At 32.2% G+C, this 14,501-nt stretch overlaps 2 protein-coding genes across 2 annotated transcripts; one reads left to right on the forward strand and one right to left on the reverse strand.

Moving 5' to 3' along the window:
- The first annotated feature begins 631 nt into the window (after nucleotides 1-631).
- On the forward strand, nucleotides 632-4,814 carry LOC133794164 (protein TRANSPORT INHIBITOR RESPONSE 1-like). Its single transcript, XM_062231364.1, has 4 exons — nucleotides 632-1,693; nucleotides 2,302-2,794; nucleotides 2,923-3,698; nucleotides 4,175-4,814. The coding sequence occupies exons 1-3, from the start codon at nucleotides 1,173-1,175 to the stop codon at nucleotides 3,676-3,678; spliced, it is 1,770 nt and encodes a 589-aa protein (XP_062087348.1). The 5' UTR covers nucleotides 632-1,172; the 3' UTR covers nucleotides 3,679-3,698; nucleotides 4,175-4,814.
- Nucleotides 4,251-4,792, reverse strand: LOC133794166 (dynein light chain 1, cytoplasmic-like). The gene is made up of 2 exons (XM_062231366.1): nucleotides 4,652-4,792; nucleotides 4,251-4,547 (listed from the first exon to the last, which is right to left on the reverse strand). Exons 1-2 carry the CDS (start codon nucleotides 4,787-4,789, stop codon nucleotides 4,356-4,358), a joined length of 330 nt encoding a protein of 109 aa, XP_062087350.1. The 5' UTR covers nucleotides 4,790-4,792; the 3' UTR covers nucleotides 4,251-4,355.
- Nucleotides 4,815-14,501: the final 9,687 nt, after the last annotated feature.

The raw sequence follows: 14,501 nt of genomic DNA on the forward strand, positions 1-14,501 counted from the left end.
AAAAAATAAATCAATTTGCCAAGATACCATTCAAAATAATACCCACATTATTTGGTTGAAATTCATAGCATATGTGTATATTTTAAATGTAATTATGTGAATTCTAAATTTTTTTTCTAGTATAATTAATTATTAATTATTTACTAATTAATTTATTAATTTATTTCCACCAATTTCTCTTAAGGAGTTAATCATAAGTGTAGGTTTATTCATACTAATAAAGTACAAATATTCAACTTGATTAGAGTACGGTCAATAAATTATTAAAAGTAATATGTTACAAGCTCCTTATTTTTTTTTAATAATTTCAACGAATAACATAAAAAGTATGATTGGATGAAAAGTAATTAACAAAAAATGTTCCTTAAAATAATTTGTCTTTTTTTAACGGAATCTTGGTATTAGGTGAGCATTGTTAGTTTTCACTTTTCACCCCTAAAATAAAAGTACAGAAACAATTTCACTAAAATACGCCGAGAGATGGTGCGCAAAACGCACATGGGTGCAGGTTCTGTCATGGGTCTGGGTCGGGTACATGGGCTTTTTAGTGAAATAATAATTGTATATAAATATTTTGATTACTATAATTAAAGTTTTAATCACAAGATTATAATTATGCACTATTATAATTACTCAACAAATTATTATTTCTCTCTGCTATTCACTATTTCTTCTCTTCTTTCTGAGTGCTTTCAGCTTCATCCTCACTCCTCACAGGACTATCTAAGCTTTCCTATGTCCAGCCATGGCGTCCCCAGTAATTTTGTTTATCTAACTTACATCATTATTTTCTGAATCTCCAAAAAAAAACGTTTTTTTTAAAAATCTTTTTCTAAAGTCTCTTTTTCATAAGTTGGAACCTTCTTTATTTTTCCTACTTTCAATTCTGACCCAAGTTGATCTTCCTTTTTTTTTTTTAATTTCATTTCAACTTCAAAAAGAAAAAAAGAATGAATAAACAATTTTTTGCGAGCAGAAATATTTACAAAAATGAAGATAAAGATTGTATCTTTTTTATACCCAATTGCCGTTGTCCAAAGCTTTACAATAAAGTAAAATCTTTACTTTATTCTGGGGAATAAAATTTAGAATGTTCGCCATTGCTTTGAAGAAAGATCTCACCTTTTATAGCGTTATTAATTAATTAATTTCTTTTAGAAAGTTAGTTGTAAATGGAAATTTGCTCAATGGATTCTAAGAGAAAGAAAGAATCGGGCGAGTCAGACGAGTCAAGTGGAAAATTAAAACACTTCCCGGACGAGGTTTTGGAGGGAGTTCTGGGTCTGATTAAGTCCCACAAGGACAGGAGCTCAGTCTCTCTGGTCTGCAAGAACTGGTACAATGCGGAGAGATGGTCTCGGAGCAGCGTCTTCATCGGAAACTGCTACTCAGTATCGCCAGAGATCTTGGCACGGCGATTCACAAACATTCGGAGCGTGACCCTGAAAGGAAAGCCTCGATTCTCGGACTTCAATTTGGTTCCCCGCGATTGGGGAGCCGATGTTCAATCATGGCTGTCGGTCTTCGCCGTCAAGTACCCGAATCTTGAGGAGCTGAGGCTTAAGAGAATGAGTGTTAGTGATGAGAGCTTGGAGTTTCTGGCTCTTTCATTCCCTAATTTCAAAGCTCTCTCGCTTTTGAGCTGTGATGGCTTCAGCACTGATGGCCTTGCCTCCATTGCCACTCATTGCAAGTAAGTTTTTTTTTTCAAAAATAAAAAAAAAAACAAATTTTGTGTGTTTTTCATCAAGCCATTCTCTTTGATCATTATATATATTTTTTATTTAGTTGAAAAACGTGTGAGATCTGATCTGCGTAATGAGACCAGTGAGTGGTTTTACTTTTAGTACTGTAGTTTTGGGAGATGGACTCTCTTTTCTCTTTTAGTTGATCAAGAGAGAGAGAGAGAGCGTAGTACAGTGTTGTGTAATTCTGCACTCATCTAAATGTGATAATGGGCAAGGATTCTGCAATTAAGTAGTGGCCAATGGAAGATTATATCGATATGATTCTTGTATTTGTATACGCACGATCTTATTCTGTTCTTTTTTTTGTACATAATTTTTACTCTTTATTGTGCAAATAGGTGTAAAAGAATATGTAAACTATGAGACCCAGGATCTCTATTTGGCTTAACCATCATGTTTGATAATTAATAATTTGTTTTGATCATTATGATTTACAAACAGAAACATACTATTATTCCCGAAATCTGTCATAGGTACCATATATTGAGCTTTATGCAAATTTCATCATATTTTTCTTACTTATTCAAACTCTTCGATCATGACTTTGTTGCAGAAACTTGGTTGAGCTGGACATACAGGACAATGATGTGGACGACAGAAGTGGTTGTTGGTTGAGTTACTTCCCCGAGTCCTTCACATCATTGGAAACACTAAACTTCGCCAACCTAAATTCTGATGTCAGTTTTGATGCTCTTGAGAGACTTGTCATTAGGTGCAAATCGTTTAAGACTTTGAAGGTTAATAAAAATATTAACTTGGAACAATTACAAAAGCTTATTAGTCATGCTCCAAGATTAATGGAGCTTGGTACTGGTACGTTCACACAAGATCTCACTGCAAATCAGCATTCAGAGCTAGAAAATGCCTTTAGCAATTGCAAGAATCTACATACACTCTCTGGCTTATGGGAAACTAAAGCCTTGTATCTCCCAGTTCTATATCCTGCTTGTACAAACTTAACTTTTTTAAATTTGAGCTATGCGGTTATGCAAAGCACCGAGTTTGCAAGTCTTCTGTCTCACTGTCCGCGTCTTCGTCGTCTTTGGGTAACACACCTTTTTTTTTTCAATCTTTTTCACTTCATTTATATTAAATTATTGATGACTCTTATGTCATGAAATGAGAAAGGAGAGACTGCGTATTGCTAGTTTTTGATGCCAAACTCTTGTTACAGGTTCTTGACACGGTAGAAGATAAGGGACTCGAGGCCATTGGAACTCACTGTCCTCTGCTTGAGGAACTCCGTGTTTTTCCTGATAATCCCTTTGATCCTGAGGTTATCCATGGGGTGACTGAATCTGGATTTCTGGCAGTGTCCTTTGGCTGCCCCAAACTCCATTATGTACTCTACTTTTGCCGGCAAATGACAAATGTTGCAGTAGCAACCATTGTAAAGAACTGTCCTGGCTTCACTCACTTCCGTCTCTGCATAATGGACCCTAGAAAGCCAGATTACTTGACAAACGAGCCTATGGATGAAGCTTTTGGTGCAGTGGTGAAGACTTGCACTAAGCTCCGGAGGCTTGCAGTTTCAGGTTTATTGACTGACTTAACGTTTGAGTATATTGGGAAGCATGCCAAAAATCTGGAAACCCTTTCAGTGGCTTTTGCTGGTAGCAGTGATTGGGGGATGCAGTGTGTGCTGAGTGGTTGTCCAAAGTTGAGGAAACTTGAGATAAGAGACTCACCATTTGGGAATGAAGCTCTTCTTTCGGGTATAGATAAGTACGAATCCATGAGGTCGCTTTGGATGTCAGCTTGCAAGGTCACAACGAGTGCCTGTCGTCTCTTGGCCAGAGAGATGCCTAGGCTGAATGTTGAAGTAATCAACGATGAAGGGAGTGGTGACATGGTTGCTAATAAAGTTTATGTTTACCGTTCTGTTGCCGGGCCTAGAAGGGATGCTCCTCCTTTCGTTCTTACTCTCTGAAATTTCCAAACAACATAATAGTAATCTTTCTCTCTCTCTCTCCCTCTCTCTCACACACACGCACACACAAGCACAAGTTCCTCTGGATATCTCCAGGATAAATGAAATTGGAATTAGAAAATGATCATGAGATTGCTTTGCCACCGCAACTTAATTGTTTTGGTTGACAAAATAAGGCAAAAATGCATTGCTTCTCATCAAGCAAGGGGTAGATTTTTAGCATCAGTGCTTGACTCATCAATTATCATATGCTTTTCACATGCAGTTCTTAACTTATTATAATTTCTTAAGTTCCTTTTTTTACATGATTTCGGTCTATCTTTGGGTTTGAAACCTTTTAATATCAATTACATACACTTATCAATGACTTTTGGCGTTTGTTGTATTTGATAACACTCCTATTAGTGTATAGTATAACCATTATGAGTGTTAATACCACTTCTACTATTATTTTTCATTTTCTGTGTTTAATGTATTATAAATCTACCTGCTGCAGATAGATGAGAGATGTTTCCACGTATAGAGATTGGAATACTCCCTCATACAGCTGAAGTTACTGAATATGATGAAAGTGAAAACGAAGAGCGATCAGAATCACTACTTGGAAATTGTTCATTTGTTTGTCTTATAATGACAAATCTGAAAGTAATAAATAGAAATAAAGACATAAACAGAACTTATTTCTGCACAGCCTCCATCTCAGGGATCAAGTTTTCTTCAACGTTTGAATTAACTTCAACCCTGAAGAGCAAGAAGGCAAGGCTGCCGATGCAGAAATAGATGAAACACCCCTGGCGGTGCGTGACAAAGGAACCGAAATCGTTTCCCACTATGCATTGCCACCCGTGTCCATGGGATTCATCAAAATCCTGCATCAAAACAACAAGCACTCGGTACCAAGTTCGTACAAGAACATGGAAAGAAGAAAAAAAAAAGGTCAAATCTCTATGCATTTGGAAGAGTACTTCATCACCTTCTTAATGAAGTGAGCAATGTTGGTTGTTTCAGCGATGTCAAACACGTCCAGGGCCTTTGCAGCCAAGCGAAGCGCGTCTTGCTGCATGACTTGAAGCATGTCAGTCTCTCCAATGATGGCTTTGCCTTCTAACATGGCTAAGAGAAAGGAAAAAAAGAAAGAGAGAGAGCTAAGAAGGAAAAATCAGATGGGAACCAAAGAGTGATATTTCTTCTCTCTAATCACTCCTCAAGTCCAATGCTGGTGATCATCAATGGAGAAAACCCGCCGTGGCCCTCAAAAAATTGGCTTGTTCTGTGGTTGTATATGAACATGCAACATCTGATAAGCCACCGAGGAGAAAGAGATAACAAATAAGCTAGGGTCCACTTTATCTTGGAGATGTGGGATGTATGTGTGGCTTGTATAAGGTTTTATTAGTTGTCTGTTTGCTAACTCTTCTGTTTCGTTGAATCTTCTCAATGAGTCACTCCAAAATAAAAAGAAAAGGAAAAAAACATATCCCTTCTCTTTTAGGTCCATTGTTATTGAATCCTTATCACTAAAGTACATCGAAGGGCCCGTCAATAATTTTCTTTTTTAATATTCAATTTGTTTTGACATGAATTGAACTTAATTTGTGCTCTTAGTTCCCTATTCTATATTATATGTTAATAGAATTATAATTTAAAACGAAAATGTAATCTAATTTGTGTCGAATTACTAATTCACTTCAGGGAGAGGATACGTGTTTCTTAGTTCTTACATTTAATGGATTCCCCTTAATTTCTTAATTAATGCGCATACAGGGTTGATCAATTTTGTGGAATGATGATAGTGGTTGGATTATTATGTACTTTTCATTTTCATCGTGATAAAAAAATTGAAAAATTTACCTAAATTACGATTTTTTTTTTGTTAAATATATATTTTATATGATTTTTAATATATATGTAATATCAGATTCAAAAATATAAATAAAATAAAATTATATGAAAAATTATATTAATACTTACTTCGCTTTCCAAAAAAAAAAGACTTACTTTCTAAGAGCATGAAGATATTGAAAATTAATTAATTTTGAAAAAAATCCTAATATATTTGTAAACAAAACAAATGTGCTTAAATCTATTATGTATGAGAGATTTATTTTCTTGTCTGTGTTTCACCAATTAATATGTGGCATAAATTAAGAGTGTTAAGGCTCTACATAAGATTTTTAATGCTCCACGGGAGCTGAGTCCAATTATCATCGTAACTACCATGGGAAGAGTGCATCCTCCAAGGACATATCTCCTAGTCGAAGAGTGATGCTCCAATAGCCCTCATGCTCTGACCAATTCCTCTAAGTGTGCGGGAGCTTTCCTCCCTATTAGAAGAACAATTGCCAAATGTCAAGCTGAGAGACAGTCTGAACCATAGACAACTATCTAACTCCCACTTGCAACAAAGATCGTGTTGTCGATCTTGTTCTTGTACAACAGGCAAAAAGGATGTCTGAGTACGCCGCCTGACATAGGAAAACGTGCAGCTATCACCTGACACTGTCAGGGACGTTGTCCCCAATAAAATAGTGGGCTGATCTTCCTTATATTTGACCCACTAAGATATGCTGGAGTCCACCAGCTTCTTTAATATTGAATGTGGTCATTTATATAATAACAAACCTCCATTATGAGAGGAATAATTTGCAATCAACTTCACTTAATGAGCTTAATCTTCTTAGGGCACAACTTTTAAAAGGATCCCTGATCCAATTCTTAATTTTCAAAGTGAGTACATATGTTGCCTAAAAACCTAGAAAGCATGAGCTTTGCAAATTCTTCTTCATCCTAATTCTTCTTTAAGCTTTTCTCTTATTTTGGTAGATAACGAAAAAAGCCACACTCAACACATTTATTTATGTTACTTGTTCAATTCTTTAATCTAAAACAAGCAAGTAGGTTCTTTCTTGTGTTTATATAGATGATAAGCGGAAGGCCAGTCCCATGGGTATTTTTAGGGATTAGATTATTTAGTCTAGTTGTTACCGATATATATTGTCTCAATGAAAAAAAAGTAAGACTCTTACAACTTTAAGCAAAAGAATACAAAAGAAGTAATTAATTAAATAAGTTACAACTCTATTGCAAAAAATATATGTAAATATAGAAAGATGCAGATGAAGAGAGTAAATAGAAAATGCAACTCTATAACAAAATGATACAAATAAACTAGAAGTAGTAGAGAAAAGATGTAGAGGGGATTACAACTCTAAAAACAAAAGTGTAAATAGGAAAATAAAGAGAAGAAGATGAAAAACAATAGTAGAAAAGAAGAACAATGACAAAAAAACAAACATTCTCACTCACACAACCAAAGCGAAGAGCATTGATGATCACCAACTTGAACAAGATTTACAACTTTTGTCCAAAAACTTATTTCCCCCTATCTCAAGCACTAAGGGAATCTCTCAAATGTAAATAGCTCTTTGGAATAAATAAGTTTCTAGGTGATTTTCTAGTCAAGTGCTCTAGTGGATAGAAAATAGTATGTCAAACAAGTAAGCAATAAACTCCTATTTATAGAGATTTGAGACACCATTTGAATTTTAAACTTCACCAATCCCATGGCTATTTAATTAGATATTTTATGGAATAAAGATTTGGGAGTTACTTGGTTGTTTGAAATACTCAAAATTGGATAAAACTGAAGTTAGAAAAAAGAATGTCAGCATCTCTCGCCGCGGCCTGGGATATGCATGGCTGCGGCCGGGGACAATCACTGGCCGTGGCCACGGAGCATTTCAGTCACCCAATTTTCCAAACTTTTTCAAAACGTTCCAAACTCATTCCCACTTGATTTTATAACTTCCATACACATTATGAGAGTTCAAATCACATCTCCAACAACCAGGCCAACCTTCAATCTTTTCTTGAAAGGACCAACCTTTTTTCTAAGTGTGTTAAAATGATCCCAAGTTTGAGGTGTTTTATTTATTTCTTAACTTTGTTAACTAAAATATTATATGATTTAAAAAGTATATATACACAATATATATCCATTATGTATTCGTTTGTTTTAATTTAAAAAAAAAAAAAATAATATAATATATTTTTATTTGATACAATTGTAATTATACGTAATATTTTACTTCATTTAGTTATATACTGTATTCAAAATAGTCCAACTCCAAGCTGCTGCAACGCCGAGAGGAGCCGATAAACGACACCACGTGATTCGGAATTTCTGATGGGCCACGCCACCCCGCTGGCATGGTTGGGCCGATATGGACAGTTGGTCCATGTTCGACTTCAAGACTTGTGCGCCAAGGACGGTTACAAATTTGCGGAAGACTAAAGCGACGCACGGCCGGCGTGGCCGCGGTGGACTGCATCTGCATGTGGATCCGATTTAGTCATGTGCTGGTATCACTCTCAGTTCCAACTCCAAGGCGTGTCAATTGTGAAGATGCTGCTTGCTTTCTTATTTAAAACAAAGGTTTAATCTGGTCCATTCAATATGTATTAATATTTGTTCAACAAGATATTTGTCATTTATATATATATGTTGTTGAGTTAGTTTGTTGGTACCAGGTCGGTACTACACTAATATAGACATTAGATTCACGAGAATTAAAAACACTATCCATACATTATTTTTATGAGTTTGCACCCAAAAACTCAATTTTCAGCTTATTATTATTTTTTTTTCTTTTACTGTTTTCAAACATCAATTATATGAGTTCAAAATTTACAAACGGCGGTAAATTATACTTTGATATGTTGCTTTTCATTTAGTCTTCGATTGAGAAGTTTGGAGGTGATTAATAATTCGATAATAATTTAATAGATTTTGTGGGGTCTCAAGATCTAAGGAGGGGGCCTTGATCAATGAGCCAATGGCTAATATTTTCACATAAAAATTGTTACTATTCACATTTCATGCCTTTAGAAAGTCGTTATGATCGATAACTTTCATTGTGGGTTTGGTGAGTATTCTAAATCAATGGTCGTATATTTATATCATGTTTTTGATACATGTTACACACACACACTTACACTTGTATTTGTCTACTAATTAATAACCATATGGTAGACCAAAGTTCATGTGGTATGCTGTCACATTCATATATGTAGCTTTTGGGATAGATTTTATTTTATTCTAATCTAATAGTTGTAAAATCAAAGCTATATGTTATATTAATTGCCCTACGTAAACTGTTGGATATAAATTAACAATAAAGGATAATTTTTTTTAGAATATAACCCCTTCACCTACGATTGGGGCACATTTTTGGTCTTATAATTAATCTTTCACGTTCTAATTTCATCGACTTGAAAACAAAATAAGTCTGATCGAACTACTGTGTAGTGAAGACTCGTATGGATTTGTCTCTTTCGAGAGATTAATTAGTAGAAAAGCATACAGTGTTTTTGTTGAAAATTTTAGAAAATATAGACAACATAACCGTGACTGCCAGTTCAGCGGAAACATCACATCAAAGTTCACATTAAATCGATATTCAAATCTAGTGGAAATAATGAACCAAGTTTAGGTAACACAGTAGCACACTAATTCTAAATCTGAAGAAAGTAACTCTTATCTATTGCTTTATATCACCTTCAATAATTTTTTTTAACTTTTGTTTTGGTATGATTTGGAATTTGTGTTTTGATAAATTATTATTTGGATTTTGTGTTTTGTAAAATGGTTCAAATAGATTTCTAAACTTAATTTTGATGAACACAAAATTGAATATAACAACACAGTTCTTAAGCAGAATAATTGTATTTTTGTTCTTAATTGTTAGTTTGATAAATTATTTATGATTTTAATTTAAAATACTTTAATCAAAATTGGATTTAAGGGTCTATTTGAATTATTTTAGAAAACACAGGGTCCAAAAAATAATTTGTCAAAACACAGAGTCCAAACAGGTAATGAGACAAAATACAAAGTCTAAAAATGTATAAACTCATTATTATTTAGACCTTGTGTTTTATAAAATTGTTCAAATAAGCCTCTAAACCTGATTTTGATGAACACAAAATTGAATATAACAACACAGTTCTTAGGCAGATGATTGTATTTTTTTTCTGAGTTGTTAGTTTGATGAATTATTTATGATTTTAATTAAAAAAACTTTAATCAAAATCGGATTTAAGGGTCTATTTGAATTATTTTAGAAAACACAGAGTTCAAAAATTAATTTATCAAAACACAGAATCCAAACAAATTATGAGAAAAAATACAAAGTCCAAAAATATATAAACCCAATTTTTGTATGGAATTTAGAGAGTGAAAGATGTGAATACGACCTTCGGTCTACTAAGACTACTATAAACACATATAACTTAAACATCTCAACTACTTAAGATAGACAAACACCATATTATTCATGAAAGATCCCATCAACATATAAAAATATTTCTTATGATTACTCTTCATTAATTTATCATATTTTGTTTCATTTTGGGTCATCCCCAACCTCGTTGGACTTGATCAATTTGAAATCTTTCCATATGAATACTTTTCTGATCTCTTCAAAGCTAAGTTTCATATAGTAATTGTTAGTATGCTTCTGCATTGAATATCCCTTATTCTCTACTCAAAGTTGACCCAAGCCCATCACTTTCGTGCCTTTGCATACAAAAATTGCATTTGCACCTAACATTTCATAAGCATAAAAACAAACCAACACACAGCATAGACTCTTTAGGAGGTTACACACATATCTTAGCTTCACCATAATCCCAATATACAAAGCATATATTCTAATCAACTCATGAAATGAGCAATTAATAGTCATAATTACATGCCCATCATCCTAAATTGGTTGCCGTAACATATTTTTTTCATCTACTTTTTTCAATAAGGTTATGGAACTTAGATTAAATTAGCCACTAATCAATCCATAGATAATGAGTTGAAACCCATGTGAAGAATTTAATTAAATTATATAAAAACAAGATTGAAGAGTGTAAAGGCACAAAAAAACAGCTGTACGTATTGGTTATGAAACAAATATTTTTTTTTTACAAATATTATCATTAAGTTAATAGTATATATTCCCTTAAAAAGGTTTAACGCCGACTCTGCCAAGTGTCCTGTTGCTTTCAGCCGGAATAAACTAAGTTAATCAATCACTTTAAACATAGTTAAAAGTAAATTATCTTAAACGAATTGGTACAAAGCCAAAGCATAATCACAGAATCGAAACATTTCACAAGGAATAAGAGTCCGTGAGTGGCAGAATAATGGGTACTTTGTCTTCTAATAAGACAGATTGAAACACACTTCATAATTTCAGTGGCCACTTTATAATTCTTTACTCTCTATCATATTTGTCATCATCTCTGTTCTCTGGGGTTTAGCATTTGTGATACTGTCTTTTAGTTCTAGCCATTTATTTTAATTTTTTTTATTGAATCTAATTTATTAATTACTTTTCAATTAATAGTCTTGGTCATCTTATTCCGTGTTAAAAATTAAAACGGCAATCAAATAACCCTTTTGAATTTGTAATCTGATTAAATACTACAATTCAACTTTTTTCCTACGTAAATCAGTTAAACTTGAGAAATTGATGAGAAAAAAATAAATCACGAGTGTGGGAAGCGTTTTAAATTGCAAGACTTGATGTGTAATAGAAAGTTAATTCCAAGTGGTTTTGTCCTATATTAAAAAACATGTACTTTTTCTTAGGTTCCTTAAAAATTATTAATTTTATCAAATGATGTTCAATATGTGAAAATAGCTTTCTTTATTATAAGTTTCATATACAAGATTATAGGACAATTTTTTTTATAGGGGTTTCACTTTAAACTCTATTGGTAGTGTTCTTAGTGTTCTCGACCCGTGAACAGGTTTCGGCACAATTTTTTTTATGATTGTGTATATTGTAGTTGTTTAGAGCATCCTGTAAACTATTCAGAATTTTCTGAAAATTTGCAGGATGCTCTAAATAGCTACAATATACACAGCATATAAAAAAAATCACGCTGAAAACTATTATGAGTCGAGAACATTGAGAGCCCTACCAATACAGCTTAAAGTGAAGCCTCTTATAGGAGAATTCCTCCAATATTATATTGACAAGGGAAGCTTGTTAACCTACTTTTTGCTCTGTTTTTGGTCTTCTGATCATTATCCAGAATTTTTTTTTATTTTTAGAAAAAAAAAGAAAAAGAAAAAGAAAAAGTCTTTTAGAAAAAGAGCACTTCTTTTTTGCTATCTTCTTCTTCTTCTTTGAAGTGGAATTAGAAGTTCACATCCACTTTCAAATGAGGAAAAGGTGACTGCTGGCTCAAGGCATCTAATTAAGGGCTTCACATGGTGGGTGGGAGCCATATGCTATCTCTATTCTCTATTCTCTATTCTCTATTCTCTATTCCAAAGGCTATCGAAAGCTACTCCTTTTTTTTTCTTTTTTCTTTTTCTCCTTCTTCCTTTTCCCTCCTTTTCACCTAATCAAAGTGGCGTTCTTATTATTGGGGTACGTGGTCCATAACAACTTGAGTTTTCTCACTTATATTGGCTTGTACTAATGTCCCTTTTTTGTCTCTCTCTCTTTTTTTGCTAAGCATTAGAGCACTAGTAGTAGATGATTTAAAATATCTAATTAGCTAAAATACATCAAAATAAAGTTAAAATGGTACTCCCGCTTCATTTTACATAATTTTTACATATGAGCACTCGCAATGCGTGCTCTACCCTATATTACAAAAGAATAATGATACGTGGATCCAAAATATGTATCTAAATATTACACATAGTGACACGTCATTGCTTTTTAAAATAGTGGATCTCAGTTTTAATAAATGTGATTGACTAAGCTAAACTGCCACATGACTGTATGTAATATTTGAGTGTATATTTTGGGTCCACATATCATTACTCATTACAAAATACATCACCTAAACATACTTTTTTATAATTTACCTCAAACTTTTATATTATATCATACATCAATTTTTTTATTTTTTCTCTGCATCATTTAAATATAATAGTATCGCACTCATATATATCCATATAAAAAGTTTATAGAAAAATAATAAAATATTTATAGTTTGATGAATGTTGTTTCATTACACATAGAGAAATATTATTCAATTAGGTAAAAAAAAATACAAGTTTACATCACCTATTAGAAGACTATTTAACTATTTTTTTCTCTATATTATAAAGAATAAGACATTTTGCCTTATTCATTGTGAGTGTTCTAATGTAGCTTAGCTACATGTAGCTAAACATTATTTAATTATTAAATATTACATGTGACTATTATTAAATATAAAAAAATATTTGAAATGAGTAAAATATATTAAAAATATAATATATAAATGATAAAGAGAAAAAAAATAGAAAAATGGATAATAAATGATATAATGTAAAATGTTGAGATAAAATAAAATAATTGTGGTTTTGGTAAGATATTTTGAGTAATAGAATCGAAAATTTATAGTGAGTGCTCTTAATTCAAATTAGCCAAGTAATTAACCTTGAACATGTATAATAATAATAGTAGTTTCCCAATAACTTCCAAATTTGTTTCACGAAAAGAAAATATGTAAAAAAGAAAAAAGCGAATAATAAAGTTATGATGCTAGGGCGGCCTTGGGAACTTCCATAACAAGCTCCCAACCAAAGTAAGTACTCTTCAACCAAACGCATACACCACTTTGATCCATCGCTACTTTTACATGATGCGGTTGAAATTAGGTGTTGGCACGTGAATTTAATCATAGATAGAGTTCACTACTTAAAGTTACTTTCCCACTATTATGCTCTCATTTCTACCTACAATCAATAAATTAAAGTAATTTAAAGACAAAATAAATCACATTTGAAAGTAATTAATAAGTAGAGCTGTTCATGTTAGTTTTTAGGAGAAGTAATTCATTGTCTCAATCTTTGATGTCTTGTGCATTTAACACAATTTGGTCTTTTAATGACATTGATTATTGAATATATATTATATTAACCCGTTTGAGCAAAATCCAAAACTCATTCAATTATCAATTAAGTTTCCTTACCTTGACAAATACGAAAAGTTCAAATTTAACTAAAATCACCATCTTTTTTTTTTTAATTTCCCGTAAAGGACAAAAGCTAAATTCCAAGATATGTTTACTTCAAAACGAATCAGACCAAATTAGAGCACTTGTAAAACTGACTCAAATTTCACCTTTTAAATTGAACCAACGTGGGAGACTCATGAACCCTATTCCTATATAAATACATTATATTTACAAGGAAAGTCTACGGACCAACTACTTTTTTTTGCTGCATTGATGCAACCGATTTGTGTTTGTGCATTATTTTCGCCTCAATAAATTTTTTTTTATATAGTATTGTATATTATAGTTATTTAAGATATTTTATAAATTTTTATGAAAATCTAAATATTTTGTAGTACCGAAAACAAAATTCAACAATTTTTTACACTCGTGTTTATTTGTTTGTATATGCGTGTAAAATTAAACTATTTGACTTTGTTTTCAGCACTTTAAATTATTTGAATTTTCTTAAAAAATTATAAGATGTCTTAAATAAATACAATGCAAATCGTCATATAAAATAATAATAAAAAACTTATCTAAGTATACAAATTACAAATAAGCTGCACCAATACAGCTAAAAAAGTAGTTACATCATAGTCTTACTTTACATTTATATATTAAATAAAAATAATGATATGCACACCAAAATTATCCATCAAACATTACACCAACCTATTGTTTTAATAAATATTATCACATTAATTATTGTAATATTTTACTACATAATTTTATTATACATATCATTAATTATTATATAAAAAAAATTATTAAGACACATCAGTGGTGTCCAACACCACAAAAATATAACATATAACTATTAGTAT

This window comes from Humulus lupulus, chromosome 8 (genome assembly GCF_963169125.1).
Source record: "Humulus lupulus chromosome 8, drHumLupu1.1, whole genome shotgun sequence".
Taxonomy (NCBI): Eukaryota; Viridiplantae; Streptophyta; class Magnoliopsida; order Rosales; family Cannabaceae; genus Humulus; species Humulus lupulus.